The sequence below is a fragment of the Lonchura striata genome, chromosome 29, assembly GCF_050655825.1.
Source record: "Lonchura striata isolate lonStrDom1 chromosome 29, ASM5065582v1, whole genome shotgun sequence".
Classification (NCBI taxonomy): domain Eukaryota; kingdom Metazoa; phylum Chordata; class Aves; order Passeriformes; family Estrildidae; genus Lonchura; species Lonchura striata.
In genome coordinates, this window is record NC_140731.1 from 4,108,525 (window position 1) to 4,131,267 (window position 22,743).

General features: G+C 56.2%; 2 protein-coding genes across 9 annotated transcripts; one reads left to right on the top strand and one right to left on the bottom strand.

The window, feature by feature from the left end:
* Positions 1 to 261: 261 nt before the first annotated feature.
* NABP2 (nucleic acid binding protein 2) lies at positions 262 to 6,495 on the bottom strand. 4 transcript variants are annotated; one of them, XM_085563007.1, is made up of 8 exons: positions 6,231 to 6,362; positions 5,304 to 5,321; positions 4,993 to 5,088; positions 4,141 to 4,279; positions 3,964 to 4,035; positions 3,775 to 3,856; positions 1,086 to 1,152; positions 262 to 1,013 (listed from the first exon to the last, which is right to left on the bottom strand). In XM_085563007.1, exons 3-8 carry the CDS (start codon positions 5,069 to 5,071, stop codon positions 880 to 882), a joined length of 573 nt encoding a protein of 190 aa, XP_085419133.1. In that variant the 5' UTR covers positions 5,072 to 5,088; positions 5,304 to 5,321; positions 6,231 to 6,362; the 3' UTR covers positions 262 to 879. The 4 variants fall into 4 exon arrangements, with proteins under 4 accessions (XP_085419133.1, XP_085419131.1, XP_085419134.1 ...); XM_085563005.1 differs by lacking the exons at positions 5,304 to 5,321; positions 6,231 to 6,362 and adding an exon at positions 6,407 to 6,495 and having other exon boundaries at positions 4,993 to 5,128; XM_085563008.1 differs by lacking the exon at positions 5,304 to 5,321 and having other exon boundaries at positions 4,993 to 5,128; positions 6,231 to 6,443.
* A 268-nt stretch (positions 6,496 to 6,763) lies between these two features.
* Positions 6,764 to 22,247, top strand: RNF41 (ring finger protein 41). 5 transcript variants are annotated; one of them, XM_077788631.2, is made up of 7 exons: positions 6,764 to 6,812; positions 8,614 to 8,746; positions 13,415 to 13,520; positions 15,278 to 15,549; positions 16,751 to 16,886; positions 17,990 to 18,093; positions 20,323 to 22,247. In XM_077788631.2, the coding sequence occupies exons 3-7, from the start codon at positions 13,431 to 13,433 to the stop codon at positions 20,672 to 20,674; spliced, it is 954 nt and encodes a 317-aa protein (XP_077644757.1). In that variant the 5' UTR covers positions 6,764 to 6,812; positions 8,614 to 8,746; positions 13,415 to 13,430; the 3' UTR covers positions 20,675 to 22,247. The 5 variants fall into 5 exon arrangements, with proteins under 5 accessions (XP_077644757.1, XP_085419105.1, XP_085419104.1 ...); XM_085562979.1 differs by lacking the exon at positions 6,764 to 6,812 and having other exon boundaries at positions 8,620 to 8,746; positions 20,323 to 20,680; positions 20,761 to 22,247; XM_085562978.1 differs by lacking the exons at positions 6,764 to 6,812; positions 8,614 to 8,746; positions 13,415 to 13,520 and adding an exon at positions 14,462 to 15,196 and having other exon boundaries at positions 15,229 to 15,549; positions 20,323 to 20,680; positions 20,761 to 22,247.
* Positions 22,248 to 22,743: the final 496 nt, after the last annotated feature.

Here is a 22,743-nt window from a genome sequence, read left to right on the forward strand (position 1 = left end):
GTGTTCCCCCCGCCCCACCCGCGGGACCGCCGTGGGGGCGGCGCTGGCACCCCCCGCGCCCCCGGGACCCGTCCGGTGCCCACCCGTGCCCACCCGTGCCCACCCGTGCCCACCTGAGCCCACGGCGACGCGGCCCCGGCCGTCCCCGCGCTGTCCCCGCGCCCGTCGCGCCCGACCCGGGGGGGGCCAAGGGTCACACCGGAGCCGCTCCCGGGCGGCGCCGGTACCGGGAGGGGCCGCGGGGAGGGTCCGGAGAGCGGCTGAGGCGGGGCAGAGCCCGGTTCTTTATTAACCCCTCCCCACCGAGAGCGGGGGCACCGAACGGACCCCGGGACCCCCGAGCACCGGAGGGGGGTCCGGGGCGGGGGGGACACCGGGACCCCCGAGCACCGGAGGGGGGGTCCGGGGCGGGGAGGACACCGGGCACCCCCTCCCCGCTGCGGGCTCGGGGAACCGGGACCCCCCGGTAGCTGGCGGTACCGGGGGAGTACCGGGGGGCTCCGGGGGGGTACCGGGGGGCTCCGGGGGGGGTTCCGCGGCCGGGGCTGCGCGGAGGGACCCCCCCGGGACCCCCGAGCACCGGAGGGGGGGGGTCCGGTGGGGCGGGGAGGACACCGGGAACCCCCTCCCCGTTGCAGGCTCGTGGAACCGGGACCTCCCGGTTGGTGGCGGTACCGGGGGAGTACCGGGGGGTACCGGGGGGGGTTCCTCGGCCGGGGGGGACCCCCGAGCAACGGAGGGGGGGCTCCGGGCCGGCCCCGGTGGGGCGGGGGGGACACCGGGCACCCCCTCCCCACTGCGGGCTCGGGGAACCGGGACCCCCCCCCCGGTGCTGGCGGTACCGGGGCGGTACCGGGGGGGGTACCGGGGGGGTCCCCGTTATCTCTTGCCGCTCCGCCGCGTCTCTTTGCCGTTGCTGACGGGGCCGGGCTGGCTGCGGGTGATGCGGCCGCTCGGGGGGTGCGCGGGGGGGACCCCCGGGCTCAGCCCGTTCCCGTTCTGGCTCTCGGGGGCTGCGGGGAACCGGGAGGTGAGGGGGGCGGGGGGTACCGGGGGTTACCGGGGGGTTCGGGGGCGGTACCGACCTGGGCAGGCGGCGGGGGGGCCCGGGGGGGGCGGCGGAGCTGCCGGGGCCGAACTCTCGGGAGGGGCCTGGGGAGGGGAGGGAGAGCCCGAGTGTCACCGAGGGGTTTGGGGAATTTGGGGGGATTGGGGGGATTGGGGGGATTGGGGGGGTTTGGGGGGATTGGGGGGATTGGGGGGATTGGGGGGAATTTGGGGGGATTGGGGGGGATTTGGGGGGATTGGGGGGTTTGGGGGGATTGGGGGGTCTGGGGGGTTTGGGGGGTTTGGGGGGTCTGGGGGGATTGGGGGGATTGGGGGGATTTGGGGGATTTGGGGGATTGGGGGGTTTGGGGGGGATTGGGGGGTTTGGGGTATTGGGGGGTTTGGGGTATTGGGGGGATTGGGGGGGATTGGGGGGATTTGGGGGGTTTGGGGGGATTTGGGGGGTTTGGGGTATTGGGGGGTTTGGGGGGATTTGGGGGATTTGGGGGTTTGGGGGGATTGGGGGATTTGTGGGGATTTGGGGGGATTGGGGGGGATTGGGGAATTTGGGGGGGGTCTGGGGGGTCTGGGGGGTTTGGGGGGATTTGGGAGATTTGGGGGGTTTGGGGGGGATTGGGGGGGATTGGGGGGTTTGGGGGGGTTTGGGGGGGATTTGGGGGAAATTTGAGGGAGTTTGGGGCAAATTTTGGGGGGATTTGGGGGAGTTTGGGGCAAATTTTGGGGGAATTTGGGGGATTTAGGGGGGTTTGGGGGGGTTTGGGGAAGTTCAAGGGGAATTGAAGGGATTTTGGGGAAGTTAGGGAGGATTTTGGGGAAATTGGAGGGAGTTTGGGGCAAATTTTGGGGGGATTTGGGGGAGTTCGGGGCAAATTTGGGCGGGTTTGGGGCAAATTTTGGGGGGATTTGGGGCAAATTTTGGGGGGATTTGGGGGGCTTGGTGCAAATTTTGGGGGGATTTGGGGCAAATTATGGGGGTATTTAGGGGGGTTTGGGGGGGTTTGGGGAAGTTCAAGGGGAATTGAGGGGATTTTGGGGAAGTTTTTGGGGGGATTTTGGGGAAATTTGAGGGAGTTTGGGGCAAATTTTGGGGGGATTTGGGGTAAATTTTGAGGGGATTTGGCGGGTTTGGGGCAAATTTTGGGGGGATTTGGGGCAAATTTTGGGGAGAATTTGGGGGGTTTAGGGGGGTTTGGGGGGAATTTGGCAGAAATTAAATGGGAATTGAGGGGATTTTGGGAAAATTAGGGGGGATTTAGGGGAAATTTGAGGGGGTTTGGGGCAAATTTTGGGGGATTTGGGGGAAGCTTGGGATCTGGTGGGGATTTAAGAGAAATTTGGGGGATTTGGGGAAAATTTGGGGGAAATTTCGGGGGATTTGGGGGAAATTTGAGGGGATGTGGTGGAAATCTGAGGGAGTTTGGGGCAAATTTTGGGGAGAATTTGGTAGTTTAGGGGAATTTGGGGGAAGTTCAAGGGGAATTGAGGGGATTTTGGGGATGTTAGGGGGGATTTTGGGGGAATTTCAGGGGGTTTGGGGCAAATTTTGGGGGATTTGGGGCAAATTTGGGGGGGATTTGGGGGGTTTGGGGAAATTTGTGGGGATTTGATGTAAATTTGTGCAAATTTGATGTAAATTTGTGGAGATTTAGGGTAAATTTGTGAAATTTGATGGGAATTTGTGGGATTCAGTGCAAATCCATGAGGATTTGGGGTCAATTTTTTGGAAGTTGATGTAATTTTTTTGGAATTTGATGTAAATTTTTTGGAATTTGATGTAATTTTTTTGGAATTTGATGTGATTTTTTTGGAATTTGGGGTCAACCCGGGGGGATTCGGTGCAAATCCATGAGGATTTGATGTAATTTTTTTGGAATTTGATGTAAATTTTTTGGAATTTGATGTAAATTTTTTGGAATTTGGGGTCAATCCAGGGGGATTCGGTGCAAATCCATGAGGATTTAGGGTCAATTTTTTGGAATTTGATGTAAATTTTTTGGAATTTGGGGTTAATCCATGGGGATTCGGTGCAAATCCATGAGGATTTGGGGTAATTTTTTTGGAATTTGATGTAAATCTTTTGGAATTTGGGGTCAACCCGGGGGGATTCGGTGCAAATCCATGAGGATTTGGGGTAAATTTTTTGGAATTTGGGGTCAACCCGGGGGGATTCGGTGCAAATCCATGAGGATTTAGGGTAAATTTTTTGGAATTTGATGTAATTTTTTTGGAATTTGATGTAATTTTTTTGGAATTTGATGTGATTTTTTTGGAATTTGGGGTCAACCCGGGGGGATTCGGTGCAAATCCATGAGGATTTGGGGTCAATTTTTTGGAATTTGATGTAAATTTTTTGGAATTTGGGGTTAATCCATGGGGATTCGGTGCAAATCCATGAGGATTTGGGGTCAATTTTTTGGAATTTGATGTAAATTTTTAGGAATTTGGGGTCAACCCGGGGGGATTCGGTGCAAATCCATGAGGATTTGGGGTAATTTTTTTGGAATTTGATGTAAATTTTTTGGAATTTGATGTAAATTTTTTGGAATTTGATGTAATTTTTTTGGAATTTGATGTAATTTTTTTGGAATTTGATGTAATTTTTTAGGAATTTGGGGTCAACCCGGGGGGATTCGGTGCAAATCCCCTCAGATTCGTGCCAATCTCAGCTGAGACCCCCCGGGCACCCCCCGTGCCCCCCACACTCACCCCCTTGCCCTGCGCCTGCTGCGCCGCGTACTCGGGGTTGGGCTCGCTGAAGTTGGGCACCTCGGAGTAAACCATGCAGAACCTGCGGGCGCAGCGCGGCTTTTTGGGGTGCCCCCGGTGCCAGAACCCCCCTGGCACCCCAAAAACCCCCCAAAAACCCCCCAAAAAACCCCCCAGGCTGCTCCTCACTCGCCGATCTTCTGCAGGTCGCCGCCGCGGCCGGTGTAGAGCGTCAGGCAGCCCTTGAAGACGGAGGCGTAGCTGAGGATGAGGAGGGTTTGGGGGTCACAGTGGGGTCCCCAAGTGTCCCCAAGTGTCCCCAAGTGTCCCCAAGTGTCCCCAAGTGTCCCCAGAGGTCCCCAGTACCCCTTGGTGAGGCGGATGATGTCCCCGGGCTGGATGAGGTTGCCCACGTCGTCCCACACGGAGATGTTGATGCTGCCGGTCTTGTCGGCCACTTTGCACGTCCGAACCTCGTGGCCGTCCTTGGTCTTGGTCACCCGGCCTGGGGGGGACAGCGAGGGGACATTGGGGTGACCCTGGGGATATCGGGGTGACCCAGGGACATCGGGGTGACCCTGGGGACATCGGGGTGACCCTGGGGATATTGGGGTGACCCGGGGACATCGGGGTGACCCAGGGACATCGGGGGCACCCTGGGGACATCGGGGTGACCCCAGGGACATCGGGGTGACCCGGGGACATCGGGGTGACCCAGGGACATCGGGGGCACCCTGGGGACATCGGGGTGATCCCAGGGACATCGGGGGCACCCTGGGGACATTGGGGTGACCCGGGGACATCGGGGTGACCCTGGGACATCGGGGTGACCCTGGGGATATTGGGGGCACCCTGGGGACATCGGGGTCACCCGGGGACATCAGGGTGACCCTGGGGACATCGGGGTGACCCGGGGACATCGGGGGCACCCAGGGACATCGGGGTGACCCTGGGGACATCAGGGTGACCCTGGGGACATCGGGGGCACCCTGGGGACATCGGGGTGACCCTGGGGACATCGGGGGCACCCTGGGGACATTGGGGTGACCCGGAGACATCGGGGTGACCCTGGGGACATCGGGGGCACCCAGGGACATCGGGGGCACCCAGGGACATCGGGGTCACCCGGGGACATCGGGGTGACCCTGGGGACATCGGGGTGACCCGGGGACATCGGGGTGACCCGGGGCACGGGGGGCACACGGGGGTGGCACCGACCGGTCTCCAGCACGATGAAGATGAGGTTGAGGTTCTTGAGGCCGGGTTTGACGTCCTTGACCAACGTCTCGGCGCTCATGGCGGCGGCGCGGCCGGCGGGGACAGGGGTGGCACCCTGGGGACACGGGGTGGCACCCTGGGGACAGCAGGGACACCAAATGGCACCCTGGGGACACGGGGTGGCACCCTGGGGACAGCAGGGACACCAAATGGCACCCTGGGGACACGGGGTGGCACCTTGGGGACAGGGAATGGCACCTTGGGGACACCAAATGGCACCCTGGGGACAGCAGGGACACCAAATGGCACCTTGGGGACAGGGGTGGCACCTTGGGGACACCAAATGGCACCCTGGGGACACCACATGTCACCTTGGGGACACTGAGTGGCACCTTGGGGACACGGGGTGGCACCCTGGGGACAGCAGGGACAGGGAATGGCACCTTGGGGACACCGAGTGGCACCTGGGGGACACAGAATGGCACCTTGGGGATGCGGGGTGGCAGCCTGGGGACACCAAATGGCACCCTGGGGACACGGGGTGGCACCCTGGGGACACGGGGTGGCACCTGAGGGGACAGCGGGGATATGGATGGGACCCATGGGGACACGGGGTGGCACCTGGGGACGTGGAATGGCACCCTGGGGACAGGGAATGGCACCTTGGGGACACTGAGTATCACCCTGGGGACACTGAGTGGCACCTTGGGGACACCGGGACCCGGGGATGGAGCGGCGGGAGCCGGGCGGGACATCGCGGGTGGAGCTTGGGGACATCCCGGAGGGACACCGGGACCGGGAACATCCCGGATGGGCACCGGGACCGGGAACATCCCGGAGGGACACCGGGAACATCCCGGATGGGCATCGGGAACATCCCGGATGGGCACCGGGACCGGGAACATCCCGGAGGGACACCGGGACCGGGAACATCCCGGAGGGACACCGGGAACATCCCGGATGGGCATCGGGACCACCGGACCGCGGGGACGCGGGGGCGGCCGGGACACCGGGGACAAGAACGGGACTACCCAAGAGCGACACTCCGGGGACACCGGGACCAGGAGCGGGACCGGGAGCAGGAACAGGACCGGGAGCAGGAGCAGAACCGGGAACGGGACCGGGAGCAGAACCAGGACCAGGACCGGGAGTGGAACCGGGACCGCGCTCCCTCCCGTCCCGCCACGCGAGGGCGGCCGGGACACCGGGGACAGGACCGCGGGATCGGGACTACCCACGAGAGACACTCCGGGGCCACCGGGACCGGGACCAGGACCGGGAGCAGAACCAGAGCCGGGAGCAGGACCGGGAGCAGAGCCGGGAGCAGGACCGGGAACGGGACCGGGACCGGGACGCGCTCCCTTCCTCCGGTCCCGCCGCCAGGGGGCGCCCGCCCCGCCCGCCGCGCGCTCACCGGGACCGGCGCCGCCGCCGCCGCCGCGGGCGATCCCGGAAGTCCTCCACCGCAGCCAATCAGCGCGCGGGGAGGCGGTTGACGAGCAGCATGCCCAACCAATAGCGATGGAGAAAAGGCGGGACTAGGAGGCTAAACCACGCCCCCTCATTCCCTCATTCTCCGCCTTTACCACCGAGTTCCCGCCAGGGCGGCACTTCCGGCCAGGGCAGCACTTCCGGCCAGGGCGGCACTTCCGGCCAGGGCGGCACTTCCGGCCAGGGCGGCACTTCCGGCCAGGGCGGCACTTCCGGCGCGGCGGCGGCGGCACCGGGAGGAGGCCGCGGCCGCCGCTGAGCCCCGGGCGGCACCGGGCGGCACCGGGAGGCCCCGAGAGGCCCCGGGCGGGCCGGGCCCGCCCCCCGCGGTACGTGCGCTGTGGGAGCGGCGGCGGAGCGGCCCCGGGGCGCTGCTCGGGGCTCCCGGTAGCACCGGGAGAGGCCGCGGGGGGGGGGGGAAGCGGGTACCGGGAATGGAACGGGAAAAGCCGGGGGAATTTCGGGGGAAATTGAAAAGAATTTGGGGAAAATCCAGATAAATTTTTGGGGAAAATCCAAAAGAATTTGGGGAGAATACAGGGAAATTTGGGAAAATTCTGGGGAAAATCCCGAGGAATGTTTGGGGAAAATCCAAAAGAATTTGGGGGAGAAATCCAGAGGAATTTTGGGGAAAATCCAGAGGAATTTGAGGAAAATCCAAAATGATTTGGTGGGAAATTCAGGGAAATTTGGGGAAGAAATCCAAAATTAATTGGGGGGAAATCGGAAATAATTTGGGGAACGATCCAAAAGAATTTGGGGAGAATATGGAGAAATTTGGGGGAAATTTGGGAAAAAATCAGAGGAATATGGGGGAAATCCAGAGAAATTTTGGGGAAAGTCCCAAATAATTTGGGGGGAGATCCAAAAGAATTTGGGGATAAATTCAGAGAAAATTTGGGGGGAAATCCAGAAAAATTTGGGGAGAATATGGAGAAATTTGGGGGGAATCTGAAATAATGTGGGGAAAATCCAGGAGAATTTGAGGAAAATATGGGAAAACTTGTGTGAAAATCCAGAGGAATTTTTGGGGGAAATCCAAAAGAATTTGGAGAAAATCCTGAGAAATTTGGGGGAACTCCAGAGGAATTTGGGGGAAAATCCAAAATAATTTTGGGGGGAAATCCCAAATAATTTGGGAAAGACTCCAGAAAAATTTGGAGAGAAATCCAGAGACATTTTGGGGAAAATCCAGAAACATTTTGGGGGAGAATCCAGAGACGTTTTTGGAAAATCCAAAATAATCTGGGGAAAATCCAGTAGAATTTGGGGAAAATATGGAAAAATTTGGGGAGAGAATCTGGGGAACAATCCAAGAGAATTTGGGGAAGACTCCAGGGAAATTTTGGACAAAATCCAGGGAAATTTGGGGAAAAATCCAAAATATTCCCAAATTTCTGAGCTTGGATCCCAGTGGGAACTGGGCTGGAGTTCCCAAATTTCTCAGTTTGGATCCCACTGGGAATGGAATTCCCAAATTTCTGAGTGTGGATCCCTGTCCAAGCCTGGCTGGGGGCTCCGTTATTCCCAAAATTCCCAAAAAAAAAAGCAGAGCAGGGCAGGATTTCTTCCCATCGTTGGGAATTCCAGGTGGGAATTGGCTTTTCCAGGAATTTCCAGGTGGCTTTTCCAGGAAATTCCAGGTGGCTTTTCCAGGAAATTCCAGGTGATTTTTCCAGGAAATTCCAGGTGATTTTTCCAGGTGGCTTTTCCAGGAATTTCCAGGTGGCTTTTCCAGGAATTTCCAGGTGGTTTATGCACAAAATTCCAGGTGTTTTTTCCAGGAAATTCCAGGTGATTTTTCCAGGAAATTCCAGGTGATTTTTCCAGGAATTTCCAGGTGGCTTTTCCAGGAATTTCCAGGTGTTTTTTCTAGGAATTTCCAGGTGTTTTTTCTAGGAATTTCCAGGTGTTTTTTCTAGGAAATTCCAGGTGATTTTTCCAGGAAATTCCAGGTGGTTCTCCTAGGAATTTCCAGGTGTTTTTTCCAGGAATTTCCAGGTGGTTTATGCAGAAAATTCCAGGTGGTTTATCCTGGAATTTCCTGGTGGCTTTCCCCGGCATTTCCGGGTGTTTTTTCCGGGGATTTCCAGGTGACTTTTCCCGTTTTTTTCTCTTTCCTGGGATCAGATCCGTCCTGCCGGACCTCGCGGCGCCGCCTGTGGGAGACGAGAGGGAAAAATGGGAGAATTTTGGGAGAAATTCCCGGCAGAGAGCGAGGCCAGCGCAGCCCTGCGGCATTCCCGGGATTCTGCCACGGGAGGTAACCCCAGCGGCCTTTCCATGGGAATTCCTGCCTTTTCCAGGGAATTCCTGCCTTTTCCATGGGAATTCCTGCCTTTCCATGGGAATTCCTGCCTTTCCATGGGAATTCCTGCCTTTTCCGTGGGAATTCCTGCCTTTTTCCATGGGAATTCCTGCCTTTTCCATGGAATTCCTGCCTTTTCCATGGGAATTCCTGCCTTTCCATGGGAATTCCTGCCTTTTCCCGTGGGAATTCCTGCCTTTTTCCAGGGAATTCCTGCCTTTTCCATGGGAATTCCTGCCTTTCCATGGGAATTCCTGCCTTTTCCATGGGAATTCCTGCCTTTTCCATGGGAATTCCTGCCTTTTTCCATGGGAATTCCTGCCTTTTCCAGGGAATTCCTGCCTTTTCCAGGGAATTCCTGCCTTTTCCATGGGAATTCCTGCCTTTCCATGGGAATTCCTGCCTTTTTCCATGGGAATTCCTGCCTTTCCATGGGAATTCCTGCCTTTTCCAGGGAATTCCTGCCTTTCCATGGGAATTCCTGCCTTTTCCATGGGAATTCCTGCCTTTCAGTGGGAATTCCTGCCTTTCCATGGGAATTCCTGCCTTTCCATGGGAATTCCTGCCTTTTCCAGGGAATTCCTGCCTTTTCCAGGGAATTCCTGCCTTTTTCCATGGGAATTCCTGCCTTTCCATGGGAATTCCTGCCTTTCCGTGGGAATTCCTGCCTTTCCATGGGAATTCCTGCCTTTTCCAGGGAATTCCTGCCTTTTCCAGGGAATTCCTGCCTTTTCCATGGGAATTCCTGCCTTTTCCAGGGAATTCCTGCCTTTCCATGGGAATTCCTGCCTTTTCCATGGGAATTCCTGCCTTTCAGTGGGAATTCCTGCCTTTCCATGGGAATTCCTGCCTTTCCATGGGAATTCCTGCCTTTTCCAGGGAATTCCTGCCTTTTCCGTGGGAATTCCTGCCTTTTCCATGGGAATTCCTGCCTTTCCATGGGAATTCCTGCCTTTTCCAGGGAATTCCTGCCTTTCCATGGGAATTCCTGCCTTTTCCAGGGAATTCCTGCCTTTTCCAGGGAATTCCTGCCTTTCCATGGGAATTCCTGCCTTTTCCAGGGAATTCCTGCCTTTTCCATGGGAATTCCTGCCTTTTCCAGGGAATTCCTGCCTTTCCATGGGAATTCCTGCCTTTCCATGGGAATTCCTGCCTTTCCATGGGAATTCCTGCCTTTCCATGGGAATTCCTGCCTTTCCATGGGAATTCCTGCCTTTCCGTGGGAATTCCTGCCTTTTTCCATGGGAATTCCTGCCTTTTCCAGGGGAATTCCTGCCTTTCCATGGGAATTCCTGCCTTTCCATGGGAATTCCTGCCTTTTCCGTGGGAATTCCTGCCTTTTCCCGTGGGAATTCCTGCCTTTTTCCATGGGAATTCCTTCAATCCTTCCCTTTTCCTTTTTCTTTTTTCCTTTTTCCATCCTTTCCTTTTCCTTTTTGGGGAATTCCTTCAATCCTTCCTTTTTTTCCATGGGAATTCCTTCAATCCCTCCTTTATCCATGGGAATTCCTTCAGGTTTTCCATGGAAATTCCTTCAATCCTTCCTTTTCCCATGGAAACTCCTTCAATTTTTCCATGGACATTCCTTCAATTCTTCCCTTTTCATTTTCCTTTTTTCCTTTTTCCATCCTTTCCTTTTCTTTTTTTGGGAATTCCTTCGATCCTTCCTTTTTTCCTTGGGAATTTCTTCAATTGTTTCTTTTGTCCTTTTCCAATCCTTTCCTTTTTCCTTTTTTGGGAATTCCTCCAATTCTTCCATTTTTCCATGGGAATTTTCTCAATCCTTGGAGGAAAATTGGAGAAGAGCTGGGAATTCCCAGAAATTCCCAGGGAAATTGGAGACGAGCTGGGAATTCGGATGGAATTTGGTTCAAGAGTAGTTGGAATTTGGATGGAATTTGGGATTTGGTTGGGATTGGGAAGCTCAGAAGTGAAAGGTGAAGGAAAAACAGAATTTTGGGATGAGTCTGGTGTGATCCCAGAATTTTGGGGTGAGCCGGAAATCCAGGGAATTTTCCAGAGCCATGGGAACAGCTGAAATCCAGGGAATTTTCCAAAGTTCTGGAACAGCTGAAATCCAGGGAATTTTCCAGAGCCATGGGAACAGCTGAAATCCAGGGAATTTTCCAAAGTTCTGGGAACAGCTGAAATCCAGGGAATTTTCCAGAGCCATGGGAACAGCTGAAATCCAGGGAATTCTGGGGATGGATTTGGGGCCATTCCCGGCTGTGGGATCGGCCCTGACCCTGCAGCTGTTGGCTCTTATCAAAGATTTTCCCAGTTTTTTTGCTTTTTTGGGAATAAAGGATCTGGCACCTGGAGCTGGGGACGGGAGGAGACAAAGTCCCTCCCTGGGGCCACGCCGGGGGCTCCAGAAATCCCAAAAATCCCAAAAAAGTCCCAAAGAAATCCAAAAAAACCAGGAAAAACGTGCTGAGGGAAGGTGTGGGTTGAGTGTGGCTCTGTGGGGTTGGGCTGGGCCATGCCAGGGACCCCAGAAATCCCAAAAATCCCAAAGAAATTCCAGAGAAATCCCAAAAAACCCCAAAAAATCTCAATGAAATTCCCCAAAAAACAGGAAAAATGTTCTGAGGGGAATGTCTGGGCTGAGTGTGGCTCTGTGGGATTGGCCTGGGCCATGCCAGGGTTCCCAAAAATCCCAAAATCCCCCAAAAAAGGGAAAAAAATCCCCAAAAACTTGGAAAAAATGTGCGGGGGGAAGGTGTGGCTCTGCAGGGATTGGGTGAGCCACAATGGGGACTCCAGAAATTCCAAAAAATCCCAAAGAAATCCCAAAAAAACAGGAAAAAATGTGCTGAGGGAATGTCTGGGCTGAGTGTGGCTCTGCAGGGTTTGGTTGGGCCACGCTGGGGACTCCAGAAATCCCAAAATCCCCAAAAAATCCCAAAGAAATCCCAAAAAAGCAGGAAAGAAGTGCTGAGGGAAGGTGTGGGCTGAGTGTGGCTCTGTGGGATTGGGCTGGGCCATGCCAGGGACTCCAGAAATCCCAAAAATCCCAAAGAAATTCCAGAAAAATCCCAAAAAATCCCAAAGAAATCCCAAAAAAGCAGGAAAGAAGTGCTGAGGGAAGGTGTGGGCTGAGCGTGGCTCTGTGGGATTGGGCTGGGCCATGCCAGGGACTCCAGAAATCCCAAAATCCCAAAGAAATTCCAGAAAAATCCCAAAGAAATCCCAAAAAAGCAGGAAAGAAGTGCTGAGGGAAGGTGTGGGCTGAGCGTGGCTCTGCAGAATCTTTTCCCTGCAGCACCTCGACCTTCAAACCCCGGCAGATCCCAATCCCGGGAATGGCTCTGGGAAATCCCAAATTCCCCAAAAAAGGACCCAAATTCCTCTGGGAAATCCCAAATTCCCCAAAAAAAGACCCAAATTCCCCCCAAAATGACCCAAATTCCTCTGGGAAATCCCAAATTCCCCAAAAAAGGACCCAAATTCCTCTGGGAAATCCCAAATTCCCCAAAAAAAGACCCAAATTCCCCCCAAAATGACCCAAATTCCTCTGGGAAATCCCAAGTTCCCCAAAAAAGGACCCAAATTCCTCTGAGAAATCCCAAATTCCCCAAAAAAAGACCCAAATTCCCCCCAAAATGACCCAAATTCCCCCCAAAAGGACCCAAATTCCTCTGGGAAATCCCAAATTCCACCCAAAAGGACCCAAATTCCTCTGGGAAATCCCAAATTCCCCAAAAAAGGACCCAAATTCCTCTGAGAAATCCCAAATTCCCCAAAAAAAGACCCAAATTCCCCCCAAAATGACCCAAATTCCCCCCAAAAAGACCCAAATTCCCCCCAAAAAGACCCAAATTCCCCCCAAAAAGACCCAAATTCCCCCAAAAAGACCCAAATTCCCCCAAAATGACCCAAATTCCCCCAAAATGACCCAAATTCCCCCAAAAAGACCCAAATTCCCCCCAAAAGACCCAAATTCCCCATCTCAGGCCCACGGGAGCTCCAGGAGGAGCGGGTTTGCCCTGAGCCCGCTGCCGTGCCCATCCCGGTGCCCATCCCGTCCCTCCCGGTGCCCGCTGCCGTTCCTGCCCTTCCCTCCCAGTGCCCACTGCCGTGCCCATCCCGGTGCCCACTGCCGTTCCTGCCCTTCCCTCCCGGTGCCCGCTGCCGTTCCCTGTCCTGGCACTCCCGGTGCCCGCTGCCGTGCCCATCCCGGAGCTCTCCCGTCCCTCCCGGTGCCCACTGCCGTGCCCTATCCTGGCACTCCTGGTGCCCATTGCTGTGCCCTCTCTTCCCTCCCGGTGCCCAGTCCGTGCTCTGTCCTGGCACTCCCGGTGCCCATCCCCACACTCCCGGTGCCCTCCCGTCCCCTGGTGCCCATCCCGTCCCTCCCGGTGCCCATCCCATCCCTCCCAGTGCCCATCCCCACACTCCCGGTGCCCATCCCGTCCCCTGGTGCCCATCCCAGCACTCCCGGTGCCCACTCCGTGCCCTCCCTTCCCTCCTGGTGCTTGCTGCCGTTCCCATCCCTTCCCTCCCGGTGCCCATCCCATCCCTCCCAGTGCCCATCCCGTCCCCCCTGGTGCCCTCCCGTCCCTCCCGGTGCCCTCCCGGGCCCCCCGGTGCCCCCCCGGTGCCCACTCCGTGCCCCCGCAGGCTCCCGGTGACAGCGATGGGGTACGATGTGGCGCGATTCCAGGGGGACGTGGACGAGGACCTGATCTGCCCCATCTGCAGCGGGGTCCTGGAGGAGCCGGTGCAGGTACGGGCACCTGGGCACAGGTGAGGGAGGGCACCGAGGTGGGGCTGGGGGCAGCGGTGCAGGTACGGGCACCTGGGCACAGGTGAGGGAGGGCACCGGGAGGGGTGCAGGTACGGGCACCCGGGCACAGGTGAGGGCAGCGGGGTCCTGCAGGAGCCGGTGCAGGTACGGGCACCTGGGCACAGGTGAGGGCAGCAGGGTCCTGCAGGAGCCGGTGCAGGTACGGGCACCCGGGCACCGCGGGGGTGGCACCGGGAGGGGTGCAGGTACGGGCACCCGGGCACAGGTGAGGGCAGCGGGGTCCTGCAGGAGCCGGTGCAGGTACGGGCACCTGGGCACAGGTGAGGGCAGCGGGGTCCTGGAGGAGCTGGTGCAGGTACGGGCACCTGGGCACAGGTGAGGGCAGGGGTGGGGCTGGGGGCAGCGGTGCAGGTACGGGCACCTGGGCACAGGTGAGGGCAGCGGGGTCCTGGAGGAGCCGGTGCAGGTACGGGCACCTGGGCACAGGTGAGGGCAGCGGGGTCCTGCAGGAGCCGGTGCAGGTACGGGCACCTGGGCACAGGTGAGGGCAGCGGGGTCCTGCAGGAGCCGGTGCAGGTACGGGCACCCGGGCACCGCGGGGGTGGCACCGGGAGGGGTGCAGGTACAGGCACCTGGGCACAGGTGAGGGCAGCGGGGTGGGATTGGGAGGGGGGGTCACAGGTGAGGGGTCAGCACAGGTGAGGGGTCAGCACAGGTGAGGGGTCACAGGTGAGGGGTCACAGGGGAGGGGTCACAGGTGAGGGGTCACAGGGGAGGGGTCAGCACAGGTGAGGGGTCACAGGGGAGGGGTCACAGGTGAGGGGTCACAGGTGAGGGGTCAGCACAGGTGAGGGGTCACAGGTGAGGGGTCACAGGGGAGGGGTCACAGGGGAGGGACCCCCATCCTGGCGAGGGAGGGGAGGTGGCGCTCGGGGCTCTCCTGGGGATCAGGATTGATTGATCCCATGATTGATCCCATGATTGATCCCATGACTGGAGGAGCCGAGGTGGCGCTCGGGGCCCTCCTGGGGATCAGGATTGATTGATCCCATGATTGATCCCATGATTGATCCCATGACTGGAGAAGCCGAGGTGGCACTCGGGGCCCTCCTGGGGATCCGTCTCAACCTGGTCTTGATGCCCTGGGAGGTTTCCCCAATCTCAGACCTTCCACAATGGATCCCGTGATTGATCCCATGACTGAAGGACCCAAGGTGGCACTCGGGGCTCACCTGGGGATTGGTCCCAGCCTGTCCTCGATGCCCCGGGAGGTTCCTCCATCCCATCCTCGATGCCTCAGGAGGTTCCTCCATCCCATCCTCGATGCCCTGGGAGGTTTCTCCATCCCAGCCTCGATGCCCCGGGAGGTTCCTCCATCCCAGCCTCGATGCCCCGGGAGGTTCCTCCATCCCATCCTCGATGCCCCGGGAGGTTCCTCCATCCCATCCTCAATGCCCCGGGCAGTTCCTCCATCCCATCCTCGATGCCCAGGGAGGTTCCTCCATCCTGGCCTTGATGCCCCGGGCAGTTCCTCCATCCCATCCTCGATGCCCCGGGAGGTTCCTCCATCCCAGCCTTGATGCCCTGGGTGGTTCCTCCATCCCATCCTCGCTGCCCTGGGAGGTTCCTCCATCCCGGCCTCGATGCCCCGGGAGGTTCCTCCATCCCGGCCTCGATGCCCTGGGAGGTTCCCCACCCCGGCCGTGCCACGCGTGACGCCGCGTCGTTCCCCGCAGGCGCCGCACTGCGAGCACGCCTTCTGCAATGCCTGCATCACGCAGTGGTTCTCGCAGCAGCAGACGTGCCCCGTGGACCGCAGCGTGGTGACGGTGGCCCACCTGCGCCCGGTGCCGCGCATCATGCGGAACATGCTCTCCAAGCTGCAGATCACCTGCGACAACGCCGTCTTCGGCTGCACGGCCATCGTGCGCCTCGACAACCTCATGGCCCACCTCAACGACTGCGAGCACAACCCCAAGCGCCCGGTCACCTGCGAGCAGGGATGCGGGTCAGGGCGGGCACGGGGCGGGCACGGGCGTGGGGATGGGCATGGGATGGACACGGGGTGGGGGTGGACGTGGGATGGACGGGGGCTGGGGATGGGCATGGGATGGACACGGGGTGGGGGTGGACGTGGGATGGACAGGGGGTGGGGATGGACGTGGGGATGGGCATGGGATGGACACGGGGTGGGGATGGGCATGGAATGAGGATGGGCATGAGATGGACATGGGATGGGGATGGACACGGGATGAGAATGGACGTGGGATGGACACAGGATGGGGATGGACATGGGATAGGGATGGTTGTGGGGATGGGCATGGGATGGACATTGGATGGGGATGGACACGGGTTTGGGATGGGGATGGGCATCGGATGGACACGGGGTGGGGGTGGACATGGGATGGACACGGAATGGGGATGGGCATGGGATGGACATGGGATGGGGATGGACACAGGATAGGGATGGACACGGGTTTGGGATGGACACAGAATGGGGATGGACATGGGATAGGGATGGACACGGGATGGGGATGGACACGGGATGCGGATGGACACGAGATTGGGGATGGGCGTGGGATGGACACAGGATGGGAATGGACGTGGGGTGATTATGAGATGGGGATAGACTTGGGATGGAGATGGGATGGATGTGGGATGGGGATGGACACAGGATAGGGAAGGACACGGGACGGGGAAGGAGACAGGATAGCGATGGTTGTGGGATGGACACGGGATGGGGATGGACATAGGATGGGGATGGACATGGGATGGGGATGGGATGGACATGGGATGGGGATGGACACGGGATGGCACTGGGATGGGCACTGGGGCTGTCCTGGGATGAACATGGGCATGGAGATGGACATTGGATGGAGATGGGATGGGGATGGGCATGGGATGGACACAGGATGAGGATGAACATGGGATGGGGGTGGACATGAGATGGGGATGGGATGGACATGGGATGGGGATGGACATGGGATGGACACCTCCAGGAGAGGTTCAGCTTGGACATCAGCAGGAATTTCCTCCTGGAAAGAGCTGTCAGGCTTTGGAACTGCCCGGGAAGGTGGCAAAGCAGAAAAATCCCCATTTATTCCCCAAATCCTCCCCCAGCCTGGCACTCAGGACCTGGAGAAGCTCTGGATTCTGGTGTAAATTCCCCAAATTTGGTGTCTCCACCTTTTCTTTCCTGCTCCTGGCAGGCTGGAGATGCCCAAGGACGAGCTGCCCAACCACAACTGCATCAAGCACCTGCGCTCGGTGGTGCAGCAGCAGCAGACGAGGATCGCCGAGCTGGAGAAGACCTCGGCCGAGCACAAGCACCAGCTGGCCGAGCAGGTGGGCCAGCAGCACCAGGGTGGGGCTACAGGGGCAGGTTTGGGGTGTTGGGCACTGAAACCCCCCAAAAAATAGAGGGGAAAAGTGACTGAGCTGAGTGTGACTCCGTGGAGTTGGGTTGGGACATGCCAAAATGCCAAAATCACAAAAAAATCCCAAAAAACCAAGAGAAAATGTGTGGAGGAGAAGGTGTGGGCTGAGTGTGACTCTGTGGGGTTGGGTTGGGCCATGCCAGGGACTCCAGAAATCCTAAAATCACAAAAAATCCCAAAGAAATCTCAAAAAAATCAGGAGAAAATGTGCTGAGGAGAATATCTGGGCTGAGTGTGGCTCTGCGGGGATGGGTTGGGCCATGCCAGGGACTCCAGAAATCCAAAAATCCCAAAGAAATCCCAAAAAACCAGGAGAAAATGTGCTGAGGAGAATATCTGGGCTGAGTGTGGCTCTGTGGGATTGGGCTGGGCCACGCTGGGGACTCCAGAAATCCTAAAATCACAAAAAAATCCCAAAGAAATCCCAAAAAAACAGGAGAAAATGTGTGGAGGGGAAGGTATGGGCTGAGTGTGGCTCTGTGGGATTGGGCTGGGCCATGCCAGGGACTCCAGAAATCCCAAAATTCCCAAGAAATCCCAAAAAACCAGGAAAAAATGTGCTGAGGGGAATGTCTGGGCTAAGTGTGGCTCTGCAGGGTTTGGTTGGGCAACACCGGGGACTCCAGAAATCCTAAAATCACAAAAAAATCCCAAAGAAATCCCCCAAAAAACAGGAAAAAAACGTGCTGAAGGGAGCAATGGTTTGAGAGTAGCTCTGCAGAAATTTTTAATATTGTTAAAAGATTTGTTGTATTTAAAGGCTGTAAGTTAAATCTGGTAGTAGTTATTATTTATTGTTCTGATTTTGCCTGATTTAAGGTCTTAATTCAAACTTTGTATTTATAATTTTTATAAGAGGGAAAAAACAAGGGACAGGTTTGAGTTCTTAGGCAAACAATGAGCAAAAACAAGGGGCAGGTTTTGGCGCTTGGACACCAAAACCCCCCCCAAAAAAAGGGGGGAAAATGTTTTTTTTTCCATTTTTAATGGCATTTTTCCCTGCCCTGGCAGAAGAGGGACATCCAGCTGCTGAAGGCGTACATGAGGGCGATCCGCAGCGTCAGCCCCAACCTGCTGAACCTGGAGGAGACCATCGAGTACAACGAGATCCTGGAGTGAGTGCGGGCAGCTGCGGGCGGAGGGAAAGGCTCCGTTTTTGAGGGAAATTCGACATTTTCTGAGGGAAATCCGTCATTTTCTGAGGGAAATTCCTCATTTTCTGAGGGAAATCCGTCATTTTCTGAGGGAAATTCCTCATTTTCTGAGGGAAATCCGTCATTTTCTGAGGAAAATACATCATTTTTAGAGGAAAATGCATAATTTTTTGAGGGAAATTCATCATTTTTTGAGGGAAATTCGTCATTTTTTGAGGGAAATTTGTCATTTTCTGAGGGAAATTCATCATTTATTGAGGGAAATGTGTAGTTTTTTAAGGAAATTAGTTGATTTTTGAGGGAAATTTGTCAGTTTTGAGGGAGAATTTGTAGTTTTTGAGGGATTTTTGTTGTTTTCTGTGGGAAATTGATCATTTTCTGATGAAAAATTGTCATTTTTTGAGGGAAATGTAAAGGTTTTTGGGCGGAATTTGTAGTTTTTTCAGATAAATTTGTAGTTTTTTAAGGGAAATTTGTATGTTTTGTGGCAAAATGTTCGTTTTGAGGGAAATTTGTGGTTTTGTGGGAAAACCTGTAGGTTTTGAGGGAAAATCGTAGCTTTTTGAGGCAAATCTGTCATTTTTTGAGGGAAATTAATGTAGCTTTTCAGGGAAGTTTGTAATTTTTTGAGGGAATTTTTTTCCTTTTTTGAGGGACATTTATGTGGTTTTGGGGGAATGTGTAATTATTTGACAGAAATGTATAGATTTTTGGGGATTTTTTTTTGGGTTTTTGGGGGGAATTTGTCTTTTTTTTAGGGGAAATTTCTAGTTTTTGGCAGGAATTTCCAATTTTTTGTAGCGAATTTGCAGTTCCTTTCTGGTGGGGATTGGTCTCAGGTTGAACTCAGTGGTCATGGAGGTCTTTTCCAACCTCAGCAATTCCACAGTCCCACCCCAAAAAACCATCCCTGACCCCTCTGAGTGTCTCCATCTGGGTGAACCCCAGAATCCCACCCCAAACCCCCACAACCCCACCCCAAACCCCCATCCCTGACCCCTCTGAGTGTCTCCATCTGGGTGAACCCCCACGATTTCACCCCAAACCTCCATTCCTGACCCCATTATGCCCTCCCAGCTGGGTGAACCCCCACAATCTCATGATTTCACCCCAAACCCCCACAACCCCACCCCAAACCCCCACAATCCCACCCCAAACCCCCACAATCTCACCCCAAACCCCCACAACCCCCCCCCCAAAGCCCACCCCTGACCCCTCCGTCCCCCCAGGTGGGTGAACCCTAGAATCCCACACCAAACCCCCACAATCTCACGATTTCACCCCAAAGCCCACCCCTGACCCCTCCGTCCCCCCAGGTGGGTGAACCCCACAACCCCACCCCAAACCCCCACAACCCCACCCCAAACCCCCAGAATCCCATCCCAAACCCCCAGAATCCCACCCCAAACCCCCAGAATCCCACCCCAAACCCCCACAACCCCACCCCAAACCCCCAGAATCCCATCCCAAACCCCCAGAATCCCACCCCAAACCCCCACAACCCCACCCCAAACCCCCAGAATCCCATCCCAAACCCCCAGAATCCCACCCCAAACCCCCAGAATCCCACCCCAAACCCTCACAATCCCGTGATTTCACCCCAAAGCCCACCCCTGACCCCTCCATCCTCCCCCCAGGTGGGTGAACCCCACAACCCCACCCCAAACCCCCACAATCTCACAATTTCACCCCAAAGCCCACCCCTGACCCCTCCGTGCCCCCAGGTGGGTGAACCCTAGAATCCCACCCCAAACCCCCACAACCCCCCCCCCCAAACCCCCAGAATCCCACCCCAAACCCCCACAACCCCACCCCAAACCCCCACAACCCCACCCCAAACCCCCAGAATCCCACCCCAAACCCCCAGAATCCCACCCCGAACCCCCACAACCCCACCCCAAACCCCCACAATCCCACCCCGAACCCCCACAACCCCACCCCAAACCCCCACAATCCCGTGATTTCACCCCAAAGCCCACCCCTGACCCCTCCGTGCCCCCAGGTGGGTGAACCCCACAACCCCACCCCAAACCCCCACAATCTCACCCCAAACCCCCACAACCCCACCCCAAAGCCCACCCCTGACCCCTCCGTCCCCCCCCAGGTGGGTGAACCCCACAACCCCACCCCAAACCCCCACAATCTCACGATTTCACCCCAAAGCCCACCCCTGACCCCTCCGTCCCCCAGGTGGGTGAACTCCCTGCAGCCGGCGCGGGTGACGCGCTGGGGCGGCATGATCTCCACGCCGGACGCCGTGCTGCAGGCGGTGATCAAGCGCTCGCTGGTGGAGAGCGGCTGCCCGGCGTCCATCACCAACGAGCTGATCGAGAACGCCCACGAGCGCAACTGGCCCCAGGGGCTGGCCACGCTGGAGACGCGCCAGATGAACCGGCGCTACTACGAGAACTACGTGGCCAAACGCATCCCCGGCAAGCAGGCCGTGGTGGTGATGGCCTGCGAGAACCAGCACATGGGCGAGGACATGGTGCTGGAGCCGGGGCTCGTCATGATCTTCGCTCACGGCGTGGAGGAGATCTGAAAAAAGGTGAAAAAAAAGATGTTTCAATTGAAAATATCCGCCTCGGGACGGCGGCGGGGTGGTTTTCCCTGACTCGGCGTTTTTAGGGTTTGGGATTTTCGCTCACGGCGTGGAGGAGATCTGAAAAAAAAGATATTTCAATTGAAAATATCCGCCTTGGGATGACCTGACTCGGCGTTTTTAGGGTTTGGGATTTTCGCTCACGGCGTGGAGGAGATCTGAAAAAAGGTGAAAAAAAAAAATATTTAAATTGATAATATCCGCCTTGGGATGACCTGACTCAGCGTTTTTAGGGTTTGGGATTTTCATGATTTTCGCTCACGGCGTGGAGGAGATGTGAAAAAAAGCGAAAAAAAAGATATTTCAATTGAAAATATCTGCCTCGGGATGACCTGACTCGGCGTTTTTAGGGTTTGTGATTTTCACTCACGGCCTGGAGGAAATCTGAAAAAAGGTGAAAAAAAAGATATTTCAATTGAAAATATCCGCCTCGGGACAACCCGACTCGGCGTTTTTAGGGTTTGGGATTTTCATGATTTTCGCTCACGGCGTGGAGATCTGAAGAACAAAAAAAAAAAACAAAACAAATCCACCTTGGGATGGCAGGGGGGTTTTCCTGGACTTGGCGTTTTTAGGGTTTGGGATTTTCGCTCACAGCGTGGAGGAGATCTGAAAAAAGCAAAAAAAAAAAATTTAAATTGAAAATATCCGCCTTGGGACGGCGGGGTGGTTTTCCCCGACTCGGCGCTTTTAGGGTTTGGGATTTTCGCTCACGGCCTGGAGGAAATCTGAAGAAAGAAAAAAAAATTTCTAAAAATCCACTTTGGGATGGCTTGTGGGGGTGGGTTTCCCAGACTCGGCATTTTTAGGGTTTTTGATTTTCGCTCGCAGCGTGGAAGAAATCTGAAGAACAAAAAACAAAATCCACCTCGGGATGGCTGTGGGGTTTCCCGGACTCGGTGTTTTTAGGGTTTGTGATTTTTTTTTTTGCTCGTGGCGTGGAGATTTGGAAAAAAAAAAAAAATCAACGTTTTCTCCATCCTGGGACGGCAGGAAAAATTGAATTTCTGGACTTGGAATTTTCGGGTTCTTCGCTTGATTGGAGCCGTTACAAACCCAGCGAGGAGGGGGCGGCGGGGGCTCCAGCACTGCCAGACCCCTCGGGGGTCCCCCCAAATCTGCCGAGCTCCCTCTCCTCGCCCCCTCTGGAATTCTGGAATTCCCCCCGGGCATCCCCCACCTCCTCCCACTCTGCTTCCTCCACCCTTGCTGTTGCTTCCCAGACACTCGTGATCGTGGATCTGTATTTTATTTTCTTTTGTACTTCAATTTTTTTTGTTTTTTTTTTTTTTGGACCTTTTCTCATTTTTACTCCCCCTTTTTATTCGATTTTTTTTCCAAGTACCGTAGGCAGGCGCCTCTGGCCTGGGTCCGTGGGACTCGTTGGGAATTTAATTTATTTGCGTTTCTTTTGGGTTATTTTTTACCATTTTTCTCCTCCGGTGTCGGTCCCGGCAGATCCGGCGGGAGGCAGGGATTGAAGTGATCAATAAACAGAATTCTGGTTGCTTTATCCCCGCTTTGGGGGCCTCCTCCTGCACCCCAAAACCCTCCCCGTGTCGGGGGGGCTCGGTTTTGGGGTAAAAATGGGTGAGTTTGGGGCTGTCCTCCCCATCCTGGGGCATCTGGGGATCGATAAATGTCACTCCAGGGAGGGAATGGGGGTGACGGAGGGTCTGGGGGCTCCGAAGCCCCCCAGATGTGCCCCCCAAAAAGGATGAACTTGTCCCCACCCCTAAAAGAGCTGGGACCAGAGTGGGGTCCCCACTTCTGCTGCCCTTAAAAAGATGAGAGAATAGAGGGGGGTCCCTGCTGCTGTCACCCCAAAAAGAGCTGGGATCGGGTCTGGGGGGTCCCCACTGCTCCCACCCCAAAAAGAGACGAGATTAGGGGGGGTCCGCATTGTTCCCACCCCAAAAAGAGCTGGGACTGGGTCTGGGGGGTCCCCATTGTTCCCACCCCAAAAAGAGCTGAGATTAGGGGGGGTCCCCATTGTTCCCACCCCTAAA

Bases quoted from the DNA above. Each gene is read 5' to 3' on its own strand.
- RNF41 (XM_085562978.1), top strand. From the start codon at position 14,865: ATGCCCTGGGAGGTTTCTCCATCCCAGCCTCGATGCCCCGGGAGGTTC. The intron at 15,197-15,228 runs GTTCCTCCATCC...ATGCCCTGGGAG, and splicing joins CGGCCTCGATGCCCCGGGAG to GTTCCCCACCCCGGCCGTGC. The intron at 16,887-17,989 runs GTGGGCCAGCAG...CTGCCCTGGCAG, and splicing joins AGCACCAGCTGGCCGAGCAG to AAGAGGGACATCCAGCTGCT.
- NABP2 (XM_085563005.1), bottom strand. From the start codon at position 5,071: ATGAGCGCCGAGACGTTGGTCAAGGACGTCAAACCCGGCCTCAAGAAC. The intron at 4,280-4,992 runs GTCGGTGCCACC...TGTCCCCCCCAG, and splicing joins CTTCATCGTGCTGGAGACCG to GCCGGGTGACCAAGACCAAG. The intron at 3,857-3,963 runs GTGAGGAGCAGC...CTGCGCCCGCAG, and splicing joins GACCTGCAGAAGATCGGCGA to GTTCTGCATGGTTTACTCCG.